At 46.5% G+C, this 20,753-nt stretch overlaps 1 protein-coding gene across 1 annotated transcript in view; it reads left to right on the forward strand.

Moving 5' to 3' along the window:
- The window catches only part of LOC137417501 (prickle-like protein 1-A), a 36,311-nt gene extending 18,311 nt beyond the window's left edge, over window positions 1–18,000 (forward strand). Inside the window, exons 5-8 of the mRNA XM_068103425.2 lie at window positions 274–471; window positions 4,387–4,573; window positions 10,515–11,372; window positions 14,893–18,000. Of these exons, the coding sequence (XP_067959526.2) occupies window positions 274–471; window positions 4,387–4,573; window positions 10,515–11,372; window positions 14,893–15,767 (2,118 nt within the window). The 3' untranslated portion in view covers window positions 15,768–18,000. The remainder of the gene's footprint in view (window positions 1–273; window positions 472–4,386; window positions 4,574–10,514; window positions 11,373–14,892) is intronic.
- The last annotated feature ends 2,753 nt before the right edge of the window (window positions 18,001–20,753 follow it).

The following is a 20,753-nucleotide window of genomic DNA, read 5'->3' on the forward strand; positions in this document are numbered from 1 at the left end:
GAGCCATCCTGGGGTTTCACTTGATCAAGGCCTTTGCAACATGCTACTCCATATCTCAGCAGTTTTCAGCTGGTGAAGGCCAAGTACTCAAAGTGGTTACTTATTTCAGGGATAGTGTTGTGGCAATCGTTGGATGTACCCCAAGTATGTGGCCAACACCTGTACCTTCGGGTAAAGGTAGGTAGACTATTGTGGATTGGGATAACTTTGCTTTCGTGTGTCGTTTGCTTCCCGAGCAACAACGCCGGTACTTAAACATCTAATGTCCTCCAGTGTGGCGGAACCATTGGTGGTGGAGAGATGGCGGTTTTTGCTTCGCGGACGTCTCTGTACTGGCACCCTCGCTGCTTTGTCTGCACCACCTGCCGGGAGCTGCTGGTGGACCTGATCTACTTCTGTTTGGATGGGAAGCTGTACTGTGGACGCCATCAAGCTGAGCGGTTAAAACCGCGCTGTGCCGCGTGCGATGAGGTGAGATCCATCCCGCCGGTTCCTGTACAAAGAACCAAGACTGCCATTGGTGGTTGATACGAGTTTAAAATGTAGGCCTCACATCCAGTGCAGCGTTCTTTATTATAACATTGAAAGGGAATGGTAAAACCGAGTTGTGTTGGCTGACTCGTTGTTGATAGTCCTCCACGCAGTTATGCATACAGCTCGTACTTCTTGGTACTTCCTGGTACCGCAGTGTACTTCCTGGTACCGCCTGCTCTGTTCGGAGACCAGTGTTTCCCAGAAATAATACCATATTAAGATAGATTTATTTGCTGGTGAGGAAACACAAATATCTGAATGGAAGATGGCAAATCACATAAAAACTGAACTTGCGCAGTACCTTCCCGGGAATGACAATCTATCGCTAAGTGTTTTTGGTAATGCTTCTTTGGGATCGATGTGACTGCCTTTTGAACCCTCATAACAGCTTCCATGAACAAACCATCTATGCCTGGCTTGGGATTGAAGCCACTCATTGGACAGCTAAAGCACCGCCATTTTTTCCTGTTAGTTCAGCTCTTGTGAAGCACCACCCCTTTTTCCTGTTGGTTCAGCTCTCGTAAAGCACTGCCCCTTTTTCCTGTTGGTTTTGCTCTCGTAAAGCACAGCCCCTTTTTCCTGTTGGTTTTGCTCTCGTAAAGCACCGCCCCTTTTTCCTGTTGGTTTTGCTCTCGTAAAGCACAGCCCCTTTTTCCTGTTGGTTTTGCTCTCGTAAAGCACAGCCCCTTTTTCCTGTTGGTTTTGCTCTCGTAAAGCACCGCCCCTTTTTCCTGTTGGTTTTGCTCTCGTAAAGCACCGCCCCTTTTTCCTGTTGGTTCTGCTCTCGTAAAGCACCGCCCCTTTTTCCTGTTGGTTTTGCTCTCGTAAAGCACCGCCCCTTTTTCCTGTTGGTTCTGCTCTCGTAAAGCACCACCCCTTTTTCCTGTTGGTTCAGCTCTCGTAAAGCACTGCCCCTTTTTCCTGTTGGTTTTGCTCTCGTAAAGCACCGCCCCTTTTTCCTGTTGGTTTTGCTCTCGTAAAGCACCGCCCCTTTTTCCTGTTGGTTTTGCTCTCGTAAAGCACCGCCCCTTTTTCCTGTTGGTTCAGCTCTCGTAAAGCACTGCCCCTTTTTCCTGTTGGTTTTGCTCTCGTAAAGCACCGCCCCTTTTTCCTGTTGGTTCTGCTCTCGTAAAGCACCACCCCTTTTTCCTGTTGGTTCAGCTCTCGTAAAGCACCACCCCTTTTTCCTGTTGGTTCTGCTCTCGTAAAGCACCGCCCCTTTTCCTGTTGGTTTTGCTCTCGTAAAGCACCGCCCCTTTTTCCTGTTGGTTCTGCTCTCGTAAAGCACCACCCCTTTTTCCTGTTGGTTTAGCTCTCGTAAAGCACTGCCCCTTTTTCCTGTTGGTTTTGCTCTCATAAAGCACAGCCCCTTTTTCCTGTTGGTTCAGCTCTCGTAAAGTACCGCCCCTTTTTCCTGTTGGTTCTGCTCTCGTAAAGCACCGCCACTTTTTCCTGTTGGTTTTGCTCTCGTAAAGAACCACCGCTTTTCCTGTTCTTTTTTCCCTCAGTAAAGCACTGCTCCTTTTTCCTGTTCAGCCCAAGATAATTAACTGCTCCAAAGACTGCCCATTAACAAAATAATTCCTATTGGAATTCCTGGAATAAATCATCTTCTTATTTTTTTATTTTATTTTGATTTTCATTGCTTTTGAGGTTGTGGCTTTGAACAAAGATTTTAATTACCAGGGTAGCTCATTCATTCTTTTCTTTTGCACCATTGCTGTGGGCGAGGGTGTGCCACTACTGCAGTGCCCCCTATAGGTTAGAATAGGAATTTTAAGTTTGTTCAGGGTACCAGTGATAGCTCGCCTCTTCATGAAGGACACCGTGGGGTCTTCAGCACCCACCAACTAATGCTAGTAGACAAGACGCCCAATTTAATGTCCATCTTATGGACGGTGTACTTTGATTGTGATACATCTTCCTGCTTGCGAAGCACTAATCCGACAGTTTACAGTAAAGTCGGGAATCAAACCCAGACTATGTGCTGCCCAAAGGTGTGTGCTAGGTGTCAGGCCCTAAGATCCATATCTCTCAGCACTTCCTGGCTTGAAACAGTTACTGGGACCAAGGAAGCTTTTCAAGAACACCATTGCATCATCCTAAAATGTTCATCAACCTTTTGGTGATATCGGGAATCCATTGTGCAGAAAGTCTGTGGCTTGTGGGCAGGTGGGTGTGTGTGGATGTGCACCTGCACGCATACTCTCATTTGGTCCACTCGCTGTTCCAATCCAAGCACTGTGTAATGATATAGATCCCGAGATCAAATCAAATGCCCCATACTGTACGTGTTTGCACACTGTACACACAATGCCCTTGTCGTTTGACTGAAGTTCATTGATTATTTAATAATTTCCTGCTTGCATTCTATAAAGAGTGGCCTGGTGTTGGCTTAGCAGTTAGGGTGCCGGCTTGGGATCCTAGGTTCCTGGGTTCAAATCCTGGTTGACTGCTGAATTAACGCCAGGGGGATTGACTCGGCCTGTCATCCCTCCGAGGTCGGCAAATTGAGTACCTGTTCACTGGTGCTTCCCGGTGTGTCGCAAGAGGCGACTAACAGGGTTGGTGGCAGGAAGAGCATACGGCTGCAAAACATGGCTTGAAAAAGGGGACCACGGTGCCCAAAAAAAGGCCAACCCCAGCTCTGCGGGGGAAAATGGCCTCTATAGGCCTTGAAAAAGGGGACCATGGTGCCACAAAAAAAGGCCAACCCCCGTTTTGCGGGGGAAAATAGCCTCTAAAGGTGGTTCCATTCTATAAAGGGTCCAGTAGGCCAAGAATGTTTTCAACAAAGTGAATGTAGTTTTGAACTATTTGAAATGAGAAACTGCAAAGGCCAATGAGGCCACGGATGTTGTGACCTTTTAAATTTAAATTCTGATTTTGGCACCACATGTCACATGATTTAATGTCCCCTTGCTATCAGGCTTTCATGATAATGCACAAAAAGAAACCAACTTTAGAGGCCATTTTTTCCCCACAGAGCGGGGGTTTAGCCTTTTTTTGGGCACCATGGTCCCCTTTTTGAAGTAATGTTTTGTGGCCGGATGCCCTTCCTACTGCCAACCCTGTTAGTCGCCTCTTGCAACGCACCGGGAAGCACCAGTAAACTGGTACTCAATTTGCCGACCTCGGAAGGATGACAGGCTGAGTCAACCCCACTGGCGTTAATTCAGCGATCGACCGGGATGCGAATCCAGGATCCTAGGATCCCAAGCTGGCACCCAAACCGCTAAGCTAACACCAGGTTTCAGGAGTATGCAGACAGGGATAAAAAAAAATTCCATTAACCACCAGATTATTTTATTGCTTCTTCTTCCTCTTGTGTGCCATTTTGCTGTGCACACACGAGTGATGACGGGGCAGCGACGCCATCTCCCCCGGGTGGGTATAACATCCCTACAGGTGAATTAAATGTCGTATGGAAGCCGAAAAACAGGCTGCATCAGCGTGACTAAAGCAGCCAACATGGGGCACATCTTGGTTGTTGTGGGCCTTGTTAATCTTTTCCAGAACATTCTAAATCATCCTGTAACTGCTTTGGTTATCATTGCCAAGACTTGGGAATTTTTCCCTCTTGTGCACGAGCACCATCTTGCTTGCTTTGAAAAGACCCACGCGCAGCCTGAAGCAATTATGGATCCACTTTCCTGAGAAGACCGTAGGATAAGTGCCCTGTGAAGGGGGGCACCATTAAGATGAACCATGATGGACGTTTTGTTGTTTCCCTAACTTGTGCTGCCAGACTTGGAGTCTAGGCCCTCGCTGGCATTTCCCCAGAGTTGCCTTCTCGCATCAAAATGTGATATTGCGATGAGGTGAGCAATGAGCATGCATCTCGCCCCACAGATAATCTTCGCCGACGAATGCACGGAAGCAGAAGGTCGTCACTGGCACATTGCGCATTTCAGCTGCGTCGAGTGCCAGATCGTGCTTGGAGGGCAGCGCTACATCATGAAAGATGGCCGTCCGTTCTGCTGCTCGTGCTTCCAGGTGCGGCACACCGTGCCGTGCATCGCCTGCTATCAGCACATCGGTGAGTTCGTATTTCATTCTGCTCTTCTTGTCATGCTGAATGACCAACTTGATGTCGTCATTGCATCATTTTGAAGCACACTTGTGGTCGGTTATCACCATGACTACGGCAGCTCATTGGCACTGCATCTGGCTGTGCTTGCTGCCAGCGCATTACGATGAATAAAGTGAGCCGAACGTGTTGTAGTTTCTCATCCAATGAGAAGCCTGTATTTAACAAGCCAATCAAAACGGGTTTCTACATGGGGGCTTGGTGGGTCTGGTGCTCACACATCGCATGATAGTCATATGGCACAACGTTAGTAGGCCTTTTCGATTCTGCAACATATCATGGGCGGGTATGAGGGTTTTTTTTTTTTTTTTTTTTTTGTATACAAGATCGAGGCTCGTGAAAGAGCGAACATTAATCACACAGAAAGACAAACCGACACATAAAACATATAACATCGGGAGCGGTAGACAAGATGGGGAGAGAGGGGGAAGGACACAAACACAACATTTGAGAGCAGGGACCGAGAGACATGGAGACATGGAGACATCGAGAGATCTGAGAGAGGGCGAGGGCTTTGGGGGGGGGGGGGGGGCATGGGAAGGGGGCGGTGGGAGAGGTATAAAACATATGGACACTGCCAGGACTTCCAGGAAAGAAGTTGGAATTTCAAACAAGGTGGATCTGGGGTGAATTAGCGGGGGTAGAAAAGATCAAGGTTTTGGATGGGGGAAGATAAGAGATGGTGGTGAACAGCTGTTTTAAAGACCTGGAGGGAGGAGTGGGATTGAAGGGAGTGAGGGAGTTTGTTCCAGAGGCGGGAGAAAAGAGGAATGAAAGAGTGAAGGTGAGCAGAGAGCCGAGATTTCGGCAGTTTAACCATCAGAGGGTTGCTGGCAGATCTTGTGCGACCTGTAGGAATATTTGGGGGACAGAGCACAGAGAGAGCTGGGGGTGCAAGGCCGGAGAGGAGTCGGTAGAAGACAGAAAGACCACCTACCTGCCTGCGGTGAGTGAGTGAAAGGCCCTCAGAGATAGCTTCATCGCGGGAGATTCCAATAATTCTGAAAGCTTTGGTTTCAACAGCGTGAAGCCGAGCTAGGTGTGAGGCAGGAGCACCGGCCCATAGGGGAGAACAGTATTCCATTGAGCTGCGGATGAAAGCCTTGTATGTGGTGAGGAGCTCAGGTGTGCCGAGGAAGGACTTCGCACGACGGAGGATGCCCAGTCGGCGACTGGCTTTGGAGGCCAGCTTGGAAATGTGGTTTTCCCAAGAAAGATCATGGCAGATAGTGAGACCCAAAATCTTGAGCGACAGAACTTCTTGGAGAGGATTGTTGAGAAAGTAGATGGGAGGGTTGTCCAGTCGATCTTTTCGGAGAGACATAGTAAGAGTGTGAGATTTGTCAGGATTGAAAGACATGTTCCACTTGTTTGACCAGTCTGTGATTTTGTCCAGGTCTTCAGAGAGTGAGGAGGCAGCAGACTGCCTATCTGAGGGAAGAGGAATGGAGCGGCAGAGAGTGGAGTCATCAGCAAAGAGATAGAGAGGATTTTCGAGAGAGTCAGAGAGATCATTGATGAAGACCAGAAAAAGCACGGGGCCCAGAACACTGCCTTGGGGAACTCCAGCCTGAACAGGAAGAGGAGATGAGAGAAACCCATTCAGGGCCACACGTTGACGACGACTAGAGAGGAAGTCCGCCAGCCATGCGTGGAGATTTCCATGGATACCAAAGGAGGAGAGTTTGGTGAGCAGAGCGGGGTGCCAGACCGTGTCGAAGGCACGTGATATGTCGAGGGTGACAGCTCTAATTTCCTGTTTGGCATTGAGGACCTCCATCCATTGTTGAGACAGCAGAAGCAGCATGTCCAGAGTAGAGTGACCTGGTCTGAAACCAAATTGATGATCAGAGATCAAGCCATTGGAGAAGAGGAAAGATTTCATATCCGAAGCAATGATGGATTCCATGACTTTGCTGATAATTGGGAGAAGGCTGATTGGTCTGTAGTTGCTAGGATCTGTTTTTGCACCTTTTTTGTGCAAAGCGGTGATGTTGGCTGATTTCCAAGCAGATGGCAGTTGACCTTGAGCAAAAGAGAGGGTGAAGAGAACAGAGAGAGGGTGAGATAGAGCAGCAGAGCAGGATTTTAGGACCCGTGGGCTGATGCCGTCGGGTCCAGTTGCAGAATCAGTCGAGGGTTGACAGAAACTTTTCCACCTTGTCAGGAGGAAAGGACACGGAGTCCAGGAGCAGCAGGGTACGACTGGGTATGGTGGGTACAGAGAGGGATGGGTTTGGGACACAAGATTTAGACGCAAACACAGAGTTGAGGCATTCAGCTTTTTCACGTGCGGAGTCAGCTGTGTAGCCGTTTGAGGTAAGGGAGGGGATGGAGGGGGAACAAACACCAGAAACGGATTTGACCAGACGCCACCAGGATTTGGAAGAGGGAGACAGATAAGAGAGTTCGGTCTTGAGAACGGAGAGATATTGTTTCCTGGCTCTCCTGAGGGTGGACACACACTTGTTTCGGGCTTTGTGAAAGGAAATGAGATTTCCTTCCGTTGGATTTGCTTTCCAGGAGACGAAGGCAAGTTGTTTCTGGGCAACAGCCTCACCACAAGATTCCGTGTACCATGGACGGGAGGAAGGGTATGACAACTGAAGACGAGATGGGATAAATCTGTGCATGAGAGAGAGCAATTTACTTTGGAAGAATTCCCAGGATGAGTTGATGTCAGAGGTGGTAGAGATGGGAGACCAGTCCAGATGATTGATGGCTGCTTGAAGACCGTGCCAGTTGGCCTGAGTGAAATGCCAGACTCGTCGACGCTGAGCAGGCTCCCTGAGGATGGTCAGAGAGATGTCCACTTTAACAAGGACATGATCAGATGATCCGATCGGAGCAGAAGAAGAGCAGCAGACATTTTCAGGGAAGTTAGTCATAACCAAGTCCAGAAGAGAAGATGTTCCGTTGACTGAGATCCGGGTCAGGAAATTGACAGATTGTGTCAGTCCCAGTGAGTCGCAGAAGTCCTTTGCTGAAGAGCCATGGCTGGTGAGAGAGGTACCCACACCCAGCCAACTGGCATGGTGACAATTGAAATCACCACATATGAGGAAGAGAGAGTTGGGATGAGTAGATAGAAGTTGGTCCATATCATCAGACAGCGAGATGTAGATGGAGTCATCACTGTTTGGTGGACGGTACAACACACATATGAACAAGAGGTGGGAGCGAAGGGGAAGCCGTAGCCAGAGGTATTCCTGGGGGTGAGGTGGAGAGAGTGCAGTGCAGGGCGAGTGAGGAAGAGAGTTTTTGATAAAGATAGCAACCCCGCCTCCAGGACGAGGCTCAGGTCTATCATACCGGAGGAGGGAGTAGCCCGGGAGAGATACTATGGAATCAGAGACATCATAAAGGAGGAAAGTTTCTGTTAAGCAGATCACGTCTGGTTTGACAGAAGCAACCTGTATGGAGAGATCAGTTAAGTTTGAACGAAGGCCCCGGATGTTTGAGGTCCATACCGTTAATGAAGAGGAAGGGGGAGCATCAGATACAGAACAGGGGGGAGGAGGGGTAGGGTAAGATGTGGAAGAGGTGGAAGAGATAGGGAGAGCTGTTGAAGGTGTGTCAGAGATTTCAGAATAGCTCGGAGAAAGGGAAGGATGGGGCGGACAAAAGGTTTGATGGTGATTGGGTGAGCCACAATGAGGTGTTATTTGAGGAGGGGGAAGAGCGAGGCAGAAGGTTGGGGGAGATGGAGGTGAGAGTTTGAAGGGGGAAGAAGCGGGGAGGACGCTTTGAGGAGGGGGAGTGAGAGGGGGGAAATTGAGAAGCAATGAGGGTGGGGAGATTTGAAGGGGAGGGGTGAGGGGGGAGTTTGGGAGGGAAGGGACAAGGGGAGGGATTTGAAAGGGATGGGATATGGGGGAGATTTGGAGGGGAGGGGTGAGGCAGGAGTCTAGGAGGGGAGGGGCGAGGGGGCGTCTTGGCGGGGAGGGGTGAGGGGGTAGTTTAGGAGGGAGGGGGCAAGGGGGGAGATTTGAAAGGGATGGGTGATGGGGAAGATTTGGAGGGGAGGGGTGATGGGGAAGATTTGGAGGGGAGGGGTTATGGGGAAGATTTGGAGGGGAGGGGTGAGATTGGATTTTTGAAAGTGTACGATTTATGGGAAACGAACATTTATTGCAAAATGAGTTTCTTGTGACCTTCGAGTTAAAAATACGTTTAAGGACGCTGGATGGAGGATGGAGTGCAGGAGAGTTTAGGGAATGTAGAAAAAAGGCACTATAGGAGATGGATATTTTTTTTGGGATGAATTGATTTGGTGAGCAAGTCGAAAGCAGCCTTTTAAAGAAGAAGAAGAAAAAGGTGTTATAAAATATGACGGAATACATAACTTGAGGGGAAAGTGTAAACATTGAAGGTTAATGAGTGAAAACTATCTGGGGAAATGGGGGAGAAACACGTGGTCGAAGAACGAACGAACGAATAAGAATGAATAAACGAATGAGAACAGAGAAGGAAATGTTTTTTTTTTTTTTTTTTTTTTTTCCCCCCCCCCCCCCCCGAGTTGAGATTTACACAAGGAAGTCGGCTATGGGTGAAAAGCCTGGGAATACAGAGAACGAAAGTTATTGGATCACAAACGACGGACCGCTGAGAGAAAAACAAAGCCTCAAGGTTGTACAGTGCACACTGTACAAGGCCTCAAGACATGACACGGCAAACAGACGATCAATTTATGAAAGATAAACACCGAGAAACAACCAAAGTTGCACACAATAACTTCACACACCGAAAGATAAATACAGTTTCGACAAAATACAATTGTGAACAGACTTAACTTCGAAAAACGTGGAGACCGTGTGGAGCTTCGAAAATCCCTCCCACCGTCTCCGAGATCTCGCGAGATCTCCCCTTGGTGAGAATGAAAGGCCGAGCAGTGGGACGGCCGTTCTAGGTATCGGTGTATTACCTGAGCTTTTCGATTGATTTTGGGGAGTAGTGCAACACCTTGTATTCTGAAGTGCAAATCTTCCATAACATTCAGTTCGAGGAGAGCGTTGTCCAATTGGAGTTACGGCCCATTAAATAACTCCAAGCAACTCATTCCCAGCATCCTACTGCTAAATGCGCCCCTGTGTCGAATTGTCCATCCTGCTCCCAAATACAAACGTGCCAATAAATCTTCAGGAATGGTAGCTCATACATGGAGAATTGCAATGCCACGTGTGATTGTTGTTAAACCTAGCTGGCTAACGGTTGACCTTCATAGGAGGTGGAAGGCCATGGCCTACTCTACAGGTGGCACGAGGTCCTATTTTGTGTTGGACTCTTTATATCCTAAGAGCGGCTTGGGAATTTTCAAGAAGCTACCCATGAAAAGGTTTTGTGGCCCATATTTCCGGTTGCCTACTTTTACCGAGTGCCCTTTAAGCTTGTGAGTACTTTCTAGACCCTGAGCAGCTGTTTTTGGTGGGATATTATTGATGTACCCGGATGTAGCGTCCCATGCTACGGTATCCTCAAATTACATTGGCTCAGCAAATTCTGGGGAACCCTTTTTGGCATGAGATTTGGTCCGGGGCTCGACGCCAAACATCTGGACAAACCCGCTGTCATTTATCAATAACACTTCGCTAATGACCCTAACATGTGGGAATGGTACGAGCAGCCAAGAAGCAGTACTGTGCAGTGACGTAGAGCAAGTCCCGACAGTGTAGGCCTAGCACATTGGATTGGCCACCTGTGGGTCAAATTTGATGGCAGTCCTGTTTAAATCCCCAAGACACTTTGCGAGGAAAATAAATGGGTTCCTCCTTCGTCGGACTTGGTCACACCTTACACCGCACAAAGAATGCAATGTTTTCACAATGGCGATATCATTGTAATTCATTTGTGCTCGGCGATTGTTGATGATTCCTTGCTGTGCTTCCATAAGGTCTGGAGGAAGAGCGGGTGACGTATGGAGGACAACACTGGCACGCACGGGACAAGTGCTTTAGCTGCGCACGCTGCAAGAGCTCCTTGCTGGGATTTCCCTTCCTTCCACAACAGGGTCAGATTTTCTGTTCGAAGGCCTGCAGCCTGGGAGATGATGGAAATGCCTCGGATTCTGAGGATTCGGCATTCCAGAGCGCACGTTCTCGTGACTCTCACCGCAGCTTCCGCAATGGATCCGAGGTGTCCCAACCCAAACCGGCGGCCTACAGCCTCGACCCGACTCCGTTCATCCTCGAAAACACCTCTGGAAGCTCCATGTATGGGCTGTCGGAAGGTGGAAAACGAACGGTCTTTCGTTTATCCCCAGGATCCTTTGTGGACTCAAGTTTAGAGAGATCATGTCCAACAACCCACCTGCCATTTTCCGACCATGTGCAGCTTCAAAAGAAAGATGATGTGAGTGAAGAGATGCCTCACCAAGTTATCATCCCCAGTGAGTCTTTGCAGAGCTTGGCAAAGCAACTCCGTGATGAAATTAAGGCAGAGGGTCCATCGTCGCTGTTGGGCTTCATCGAGAGAGTGGGCCATTATTCACCACAGTGCATGGCGAAGCACGAATCTCCAAAACCTCACAATAGTCCGGACTCTTACTTCCAGGCAGACACGGCCACCAAGGTGATCGACAGACTTGTGAGTGTCCCAGAGGCTGCTGCTTGCTCGGAACCTGAGAAAGGTCATCACTTCCGGCACTTAAAGGTTCAGCTTCCTCATGGTGGGGCCTGGGGCCGGATGGAAGGAAGGACAAATCCCCAATGTGCTCTACACGGCTCGACGGAATCTCTTTCCAACATCACAGGTTGGTGAAGGTCATTTTGCCACCTGTGCTGTCATGCCATACAGAAAGCTTTACCCCAAGGCCATTGGACTCTCCTCCACAGTGATAAACTTGAGTGACTTATTTAGTCGATACATCTATCGGTGCAATAACTTAGTTAATGATTCTAGTTAATTTACTGAAGGTGGATGGAGGTTATTTTTTCACCCCTGTCTGTCTGTCCGTTTGTCTGTCTGTCCGTCCGTTTGTGAACAAAATATCTCAAAAAGTTGTGGACGGATTCGGACGAAATTTGGCAAAGATGTAGCGAATGTGACAAGGACGAAATGATTAGATTTTGGTGACAAGGACGAAATGATTAGATTTTGGTGAAGATCCGGATTCGCCTCCGGCTACTAGAATTTTAAAAAGTGATTCTTCACCATTGGGAGATCAGGCCAAAACGATACATAGCAGGATATCTCAAAAAGTTATTGATGTATTTGGACGAAATTTGTTGGACAGGTTGTGGGTGTGACAAGGAAGAACCTATTCACTTTTGGTGAAGATCCGGATCCGGCTAGTAGAATTTTTAAGTGATTATTCACCATTGGGAGATCAGGCCAAAACGATACATAGCAGGATATCTCAAAAAGTTATTGATGTATTTGGACGAAATTTGTTGGACAGGTTGTGGGTGTGACAAGGAAGAACCTATTCACTTTTGGTGAAGATCCGGGTCCGGCTAGTATAATTTTTAAGTGATTCTTCACCATTGAGAGATAGGGCCAAAAACGATACATAGCAGGATATCTCAAAAAGTTATGGATCGATTTGGACGAAACTTGTTGGACAGGTTGGGTGTGTGTGAGAAGGAAGAATCGATTCGATTTTGGTGAAGATCTGAATATGGATTTGGATACGAGAATTATTTAATTTCTAAGTGATTCTTCAACATTGGGAGATAGGGCTAAAACCGACATATAGCAGGATACCTCAAAAAGTTATTGACGGATTTGGACGAAACCTGATACACAGGTTGCGTGAGTGACAAGGATGAATCGATTCGATTTTGGTGAAGATCTGAATATTAATTCAGATACGGCAATTATTTGATTTAAAAAAAAGAAGTGATTCTTCACTATTGAGAGATCGGGTGAAAAGCGACATATAACATGATATTTAAAAAAAGTTATTATCAAGTTATGACTAAACTTGGTGGACAGGTTGGGTGTGTGATTAGGACTAATCGATTCAATTTTGGTGAAGATCTGCATATGGATTCGGATACGGGAGTTTTTTTTAGTTTTTTTTTAGTGATCTTCACCATTCAGAGAAAGGGCTAAAAGAGATACATAGCGGAATATTTAATAACGTTGTGAACGGGTTATAAGTAAACTTGGTGGATGAGCTGGTTAGGTGACAAGAACAAGTCGATTAGATTTTGGTTCAGGTCCGAATCCAGATCCGGCCTATCATTGGGATAGAAACCATAAACTGTTCAGCCTGGCGGAGGTGTGCGCTCTACCGACTGACTGACGTTCTAGTTTGAATATGTGAATGGCACCCTGGTACACTTGACAAATTCATAACTTGGGAGTGGAATGCAATAGATTTGCTTTTGCCTTGCTCTCATGAAGACTGGTCTCAGACGAAATTTGTTTAAAATAATAACCAATAGAAAAACATCTGAAGGGGCAGCCAGACAACAATAGCACTAAACACAACTCCATGCATGCATGTCTCTGTCCTATTTGTTTCAGAATAGGTAGCGTAGTGCTCCGTACTATTTGTTGGTTTGGCAGAATCTGTAAAGTAGCTCTCTGTCCTATTTGTTTCAGAATAGGTAGCGAAGTGCTCAGTACTATTTGTAGGTTTGGCAGAATCTGTAAAGTAGTTCTCCAGTACTATTTGTAGGTTTGCCAGAATCTGTAAAGTAGTTCTCAGTCCTATTTGTTTCAGAATAGGTAGCGAAGTGCTCAGTACTATTTGTAGGTTTGCCAGAATCTGTAAAGTAGTTCTCCAGTACTATTTGTTGGTTTGCCAGAATCTGTAAAGTAGCTCTCTGTCATATTTGTTTCAGAATAGGTAGCGTAGTGCTCAGTACTATCTGTTGGTTTGACAGAATCTGTAAAGTAGTTCTCGGTACTATTTGTTGGTTTGACAGAATCTGTAAAGTAGTTCTCGGTACTCTTTGTTGGTTTGACAATCTGTAAAGTAGTTCTTGGTACTATTTGTTGGTTTGACAGAATCTGTAAAATAGTTCTCGGTACTATTTGTTGGTTTGACAATCTGTAAAGTAGTTCTCGGTACTCTTTGTTGGTTTGACAATCTGTAAAGTAGTTCTCGGTACTATTTGTTGGTTTGACAGGATCTGTAAAATAGTTCTCGGTACTATTTGTTGGTTTGACAATCTGTAAAGTAGTTCTCAGTACTATTTGTTGGTTTGACAGAATCTGTAAAGTAGTTCTTGGTGCTATTTGTTGGTTTGCCAGAATCGGTAGAATAGTGCTCGGTAGAGCTTGGATCGCCAGAATCGGAAGCATAATGCTCGGTGGAAAGTGGTTCGCCAGAATCGGTAGAGTAGTTCTTGGTCCTATTTATTGGTTCACCAGAATCGGTGGAGTAGTTCTTGGTCCTTTTGGTCCTATTTATTGGTTAAGCAGAGTCAGTAAAGTAGTTCTTGGCCTTATTTATCGGTTCACCAGAATCGGTGGAGTAGTTCTTTGTCCTATTTATTGGTTCACCAGAATCAGTAAAGTAGTTATTGGTCCTATTTATTGGTTCACCAGAATCAGTGGAGTAATTCTTCCTCATATTTATTGGTTAAACAGAATTAGTCGAGTAGTTGTAGGCCCTATTTATTGGTTCACCAGAATCAGTGGAGTAGTTATTGGTTCACCAGAATCAGTATGGAGGTGCCCGGTACTATTTTTGTGGTCTGTGTGTCTTTATATGTTTGAGGAAATTATTTTTTGTGAAATTTGTTCTCAATAAGGAGACTATAGTAGGTCTTGGTGAATGTTTGTGTGGTCTGCGTTAATTGAGTTATTCAATCACACAAAAGTTTCTTCACATTTCATCCACAAAGACGAGACCCTGATAAATGATGCGATCATTTATCTTGTTTCATAGATAAATGATGTGATCACTTATCTTGTTTCATATTAAATATTGGAGTTCAGGAATGGGGTTCCGCGCTGTGGAACATGGCTCCCTTGCGTGAAGTCAGCTGTCCCATCCGATAGATGTAAAATATTTCCCAAGAGTCAATCCATTGAGTCATGATCCAAATTCATCCAATTCCAGGTAGGAGTTCGGTGAAGTTTTCACTGCATATGCATTCAAACCCTTCATGGTCTCTAAATGTCATGTTGGGTTGAGGAAGCTCAGACAATAGCCAGCTCCCAACAGGAAGTAGGATCAATTCATGATCTATTGAGGACCTTGGGTCTTCAGGTGATTACTGGTGTAAAATGCTCAAGCTCTACTCAAAATGAGACAAATTGCACGTGTCAAAGTCTGTTTTACTTTCGATAACTTGATTTGTGTGCTTTATCAGGCCTGACGGTGGATGTGGAATACAAGTCCATGGAGAAGCACACAAAATTAAACATCCCGCATGGAATCAAGGAAGTGAACTGCAAGAAGGAAAAGTTCAAGACTCCTTGTTCGCTGTACCCGGCCATCCGGTACCAAAGCACCGATTCCATTTCAAGCCTCAATCTAGCAGTGGAAAACGAACCCATCAATATCATTAGGCAGCGGATGTTGGGCCCTGTCCGTCGATCGCTGTCGCAGCCTCGCATTCAATCCAGAATTGGGCGAGAGGCCTCCGAAGCGCCTGCATCTCTTCCCGCGATGGCGTGTCGCCCGCCATTGAGCGAGCGTCTCAGACGGCGTGCATTTGACTCCGAGGAAGGGCGCCATCAGCATCACCACCGCGGCCATCACCACTCCCGAAAATCTCGAAAATCGCGCTCCGAGAACGCTCTGAACCGACTGGCCGTATCTGAGCAACGGAGATGTCGCTTTAAGGAAGAGCCGGAGGTGCACACGCACGAGGAGTATGAGCAGAGGATGCAGCAAAGGACCGGGAAACCAGGAGACGATGGCCGGCCCCGTGCCAGGCCGATATATGCGCCGCAGAATCACATCACTGTCGAAAGGTTCCCAAACCGCAACGTCCTTGACTTCTTTGAGGATGATTCTGTGGATTCCGACGGTTGCTGTTCAACCTGCTCTTCATCGTCGTCAGATTCTGAAGAGGACGGATATTTCCTGGGACGACCTATTCCACATGCAACTCTTCCAAGCAAGCTTCCACCTCATATCATCCCTGTGGCCTTCGGTCGAGAAGCATCATTGGCAGCCAAAGCGAACACCGTTGGGGGTAAAAAGAGACGGCAAAAGGGCAAGAACTGTATCATTTCATAACGCACTGTTTTGTCTGTCTCTGCTCGCTTGGTGAGTCTGTCTCTGCTCGCTTGGTGAGTCTGTCTCTGCTCGCTTGGTGAGTCTGTCTCTGCTCGCTTGGTGAGTCTGTCTCTGCTCGCCTGGTGAGTGTCTCTGCTCGCCTGGTGAGTGTCTCTGCTCGCCTGGTGAGTCTGTCTCTGCTCGCCTGGTGAGTCTGTCTCTGCTCGCCTGGTGAGTGTCTCTGCTCGCCTGGTGAGTCTGTCTCTGCTCGCCTGGTGAGTCTGTCTGTGCTCGCCTGGTGAGTATCTCTGCTCGCCTGGTGAGTGTCTCTGCTCGCTTGGTGAGTGTCTGCTCGCTTGGTGAGTGTCTGCTCGCTTGGTGAGTGTCTGCTCGCTTGGTGAGTGTCTGCTCGCTTGGTGCATCTCTCTGCTTGCCTGGTGCGTCTCTCTGCTCGCCTGGCGAGTCTGTCTGCGCTCGCCTGGTGAGTCTGTCTGCGCTCGCCTGGTGAGTCTGTTTGCGCTCGCCTGGTGAGTCTGTCTGCGCTCGCCTGGTGAGTCTGTCTGCGCTCGCCTGGTGAGGCTGTCTGCGCTCACCTGGTGAGTCTGTCTGCGCTCGCCTGGTGAGTCTGTCTGCGCTCGCCTGGTGAGTCTGTCTGTGCTCGCCTGGTGAGTCTGTGTTCTCTCGCTTGGTGGGTCTGCCTGTGCTTGCTTTGTGAGTCTGTCTGCGCTTGCTTTGTGAGTCTGTCTGCGGTTGCTTTGTAAGTCTGTCTGTGCTTGCTTTGTGGGTCTGTCTGCGCTTGCTTTGTGAGTCTGTCTGCGCTTGTTTTGTGAGCCTGTCTGCGCTTGCTTTGTGAGTTTGTCTGCGCTTGCTTTGTGAGTCTGTCTGCGCTTGCTTTGTGAGTCTGTCTGCGCTTGCTTTGTGAGTCTGTCTGCGCTTGCTTTGTGAGTCTGTCTGCGCTTGCTTTGTGAGTCTGTCTGCACTTGCTTTGTGAGTCTGCTCGCTTGGTGAGTCTGTCCGCTCGCTTGGTGAGTCTGTCTCCTCCCGCTTGGTGAGTCTGTCTCCTCCCGCTTGGTGAGTCTGTCTCCTCCCGCTTGGTGAGTCTGTCTCCTCCCGCTTGGTGAGTCTGTCTCCTCCCGCTTGGTGAGTCTGTCTCCTCCCGCTTGGTGAGTCTGTCTCCTCCCGCTTGGTGAGTGTCTCCTCCCGCTTGGTGAGTCTGTCTCCGCTCGCTTGGTCTGACCTGCCATTAATATCGTGAAGAATTTGCTCTGCTGCCCCATTGTTGACGTTATTGTTTTTATTCCTTTGTTTTAAGTGTCGTTTGAACGCTTGTTGATATTATGTAAATATATATAAATTAAAATTTTCAACTCAGCATTTTCCTGCAGTACACCACTCACCTTTTGGATTGCCTTCCAAGGGAAGTCTGTTTTGCATCCTTTGTTGATTGTAATTTTCTTCATTTTTTTTTTCATACAAAATGGTTTAAAAGTTATTTTTAAGCTTCTGAATGATCTTTTTAGGGGAGGGGATGGAGAGGTGGTTATTTGACTCTAAAATTTGCTTTCCAAGGTTTCTTTAAGATTTAATTCGGCCTGCTGGTTGCATCATTACTCTACCGACGCACAACAGGTGGGCCTGCAAGATAGCCTGGGTTAGAATCCCTACCCGGCTGGTATTCTGCATGCAGGGCAAGGCAGCAATGTGCGTGCCGTCCTTTGGAGGGACGTTAAGCTGGACGTCCCATCTGCCATCACTGGCCGTAGTGGGCATTAAAGATGGCACGGTGTCCAGCAGCACCCTGAGTAAATTACAAATCGCCTTCGGTCGAACGTCGTGCCTGGCCAGCCAGTTGGTGAAAGACTTGGGCTGAAATTGGTTCCCTGGCCCACCCCACAAGGTGGGAATACTCGTATTTGGTGCCATCAGACACGTAGCTGTCGTAGTAGAGAGAGAGTGGCGCACAACACAACCACATCAAATTGTTTAACCACAGAGGCCTTTATTGGTTGGATTATGATTATCATTTTGCCATTATCATCGTTTATAAAACTTATCATTGAGATGTACAACCTAGTTACGTCTTAACAAGGCTCGTTATTATTCCCTTTAAGATGATTGGTGAATTTTATTTATTTATTTTGCCTCATCATTCAAAACTACTCTTCCGTCCGTCCGTAGTCCCATTTGGTGCTTTCGGATTTGTAAATGTCTGTATTTTCTAAATTCTCGATCCGAAATAAATTTTTGTACTGAATTTTCATCTTTCATTTTGTCATTTATTGTCCCCCGTCGCACAGCGGAGCGAAACGGGGACTATGGTTTTCCCCTCCGTCCGTGTGTCCGTCCGTTCGTGCGTGCGTGCGTAAGCGAAGTACCAACTTCTAATTTGGTGTGTGGGTGTATCTCGGCATAAGGAAGAACGCTGTTTAAAATTGGGTCGCCACGTCAAAATCCAAGATGGCCGCCACCATATATATGTCTGAACCTTGTGAGATGAATATCTTGAAAAATAAGCGAAGTACCAACTTCTAATTTGATGTGTGGGTGTATCTCGGCACAAGGAAGAACGCTATTGTAAATTGGGTCGCCACGTCAAAATCCAAGATGGCCGCCACCATATATATGTCTGAACTTTGTGAGTGAAATATCTTGAAAAATAAGCAAAGTACCAACTTCTAATCTGGTGTTTGGGTGTATCTCGGCATAAGGAAGAACGCTATTGTAAATTGGGTCGCCACGTCAAAATCCAAGATGGCCGCCACCATATATATGTCTGAACTTTGTGAGTGAAATATCTTGAAAAATAAGCAAAGTACCAACTTCTAATCTGGTGTTTGGGTGTATCTAGGCACAAGGAAGAAGGCTATTGAAAATTGGGTCGCCATGTCAAAATCCAAGATGGCCGCCGCCATGTATGTCTGAACCTTGTGAGCGGAATATCTTGAAAAATAAGCGAAGTACCAACTTCTAATCTGGTGTGTGGGTGTATCTAGGCATAAGGAAGAACGCCATTGAAAATTGGGTCACCACGTCAAAATCCAAGATGGCCGCCTCCATGTATGTCTGAACCTTGTGAGCGAAATATCATATCATGGCATGTTTTCTGCGTCTTCCACTTTGTCTACTCACATCACTTCACCGACAGGGGACCTAGGCGTAACGCTTGTTAGTATTTGATATTCAAGGTATCGACTCGAATCACAATAAGGAATATACAATTTGACATTATTCAGTGGTTTCTACTTGGAGGCTGTTCGATCGCTGGGCTCCAAGCAGGCAGTGCACCACCAACTCGGGTCTTTCCCCACCCCTACGCATGATGTTTTCTACCCCCATCAATACAACCGAACTCGACCTTCCTCCTTGTGTAGGTTTGCTGCTCATCTCTGACGACTCTTTCCCTCCCTCGTTTGGTCTAACTGGTGCCCTTGACCCATTGTCTGTTCGGTGCCTTTCTGCCCTCGGTCTCGTCGCTCGTTCATGAGCCTTGCTCAGTGTCCTTTATGAAGAGCAGGCGAGCTATCGCCGGCACCATGGCCAAATTAGAAATTCCTGCCCTGTCATACAGAGGGCGTTGTATCAGCGGCACAGCTGTGCCCTCAGCTAATGATGTTACCCACAGCTTTGTGTCGCTATGAAAGAAGAAGAAGAAGAAGCCTTTAATTTGTATACTGCAATTATTTTTCTTAATTATCAAATATTATTCCCGAGATGTCATAATGACTATCCAGTGCAAGACCAAGCAGCTTGATTATGATTCCCGGCACCTATTGGCTGATACCACGTTCTAAACGGACACGCAATGGCCGATGCCTCGTTCGAAGCGGAAACAATGGCCGATGCCTCGTTCTTCGCGGACACACAATGGCCGATGCACTGATCTCTATACTAACTGGATTGGGGGTCATGCAACAGTAAACGAAGTCAATGAGCCGCCATCTTGGGACCATCAACAAAACATCACTTTGTCCTGTGTGCTGTGTTATAATCAGAGTATTGATTGTTTTTGTTAAGTTAAATCTTCAGTTTTTGTACTTTTTCTTTCCCAACAAGACATATTTATCCTATTTTCACATGTAGAGCAACTCTACCTACCTACATACATACTACCTACATACATACATACTACCTACCTACATACATACCACCTATAAACATACTACCTACACACATACCACTGACATACATAATACCTACAAACATACTACTTACATACATACTACCTACATACATACTACCTACATACATAATACCTACATAAATACGACCGACATACATACTTCTTACATTCTTACTACCTACATACATAATACCTACATATATAATAGCGACATACTTACTACCTACATACTTACTACCTACATACTTACTACCTACATACATAATACCTACATACATAATAGTGACATACATACTACCTACATACATGCTACCTACATACTTACTACCTACATACTTACTACCTACATACTTACTACCTACATACATAATACCTACATGCATAATAGCGACATACATACTAACTACATACTACTACTACCACTACATGCATACTACCTACATACATAGTACCTCCATACTACTACTACCACTACATACATACTACCTACATACATACTACCTCCATACTACTACTACCACGACATACATACTATCTACAAACATACTACCGACATACATACTACCGACATACATACTACCAAGATACATATTAGCTGCATACAACTACTACAACTACATACTTACTACTAACATACTACCACTACATACTTACTATCTACATACTTACTACTAACATACTACCACTACATACTTACTATCTACACACTTACTATCTACATACTTACTATCTACATACTTACTACCTTCATACTATATACTACCGACATACTTACTACCTTCATACTTATTATCTACATACTTACTACCTTCATACTGCATACTACCGACATACTACATACTGCCTTCATACTACATACTGTAGCGGTTACCGCTGGATGCACACAA

Source organism: Myxine glutinosa, chromosome 1 (assembly GCF_964187855.1).
Source record: "Myxine glutinosa chromosome 1, kmMyxGlut1.1, whole genome shotgun sequence".
Taxonomy (NCBI): Eukaryota; Metazoa; Chordata; class Myxini; order Myxiniformes; family Myxinidae; genus Myxine; species Myxine glutinosa.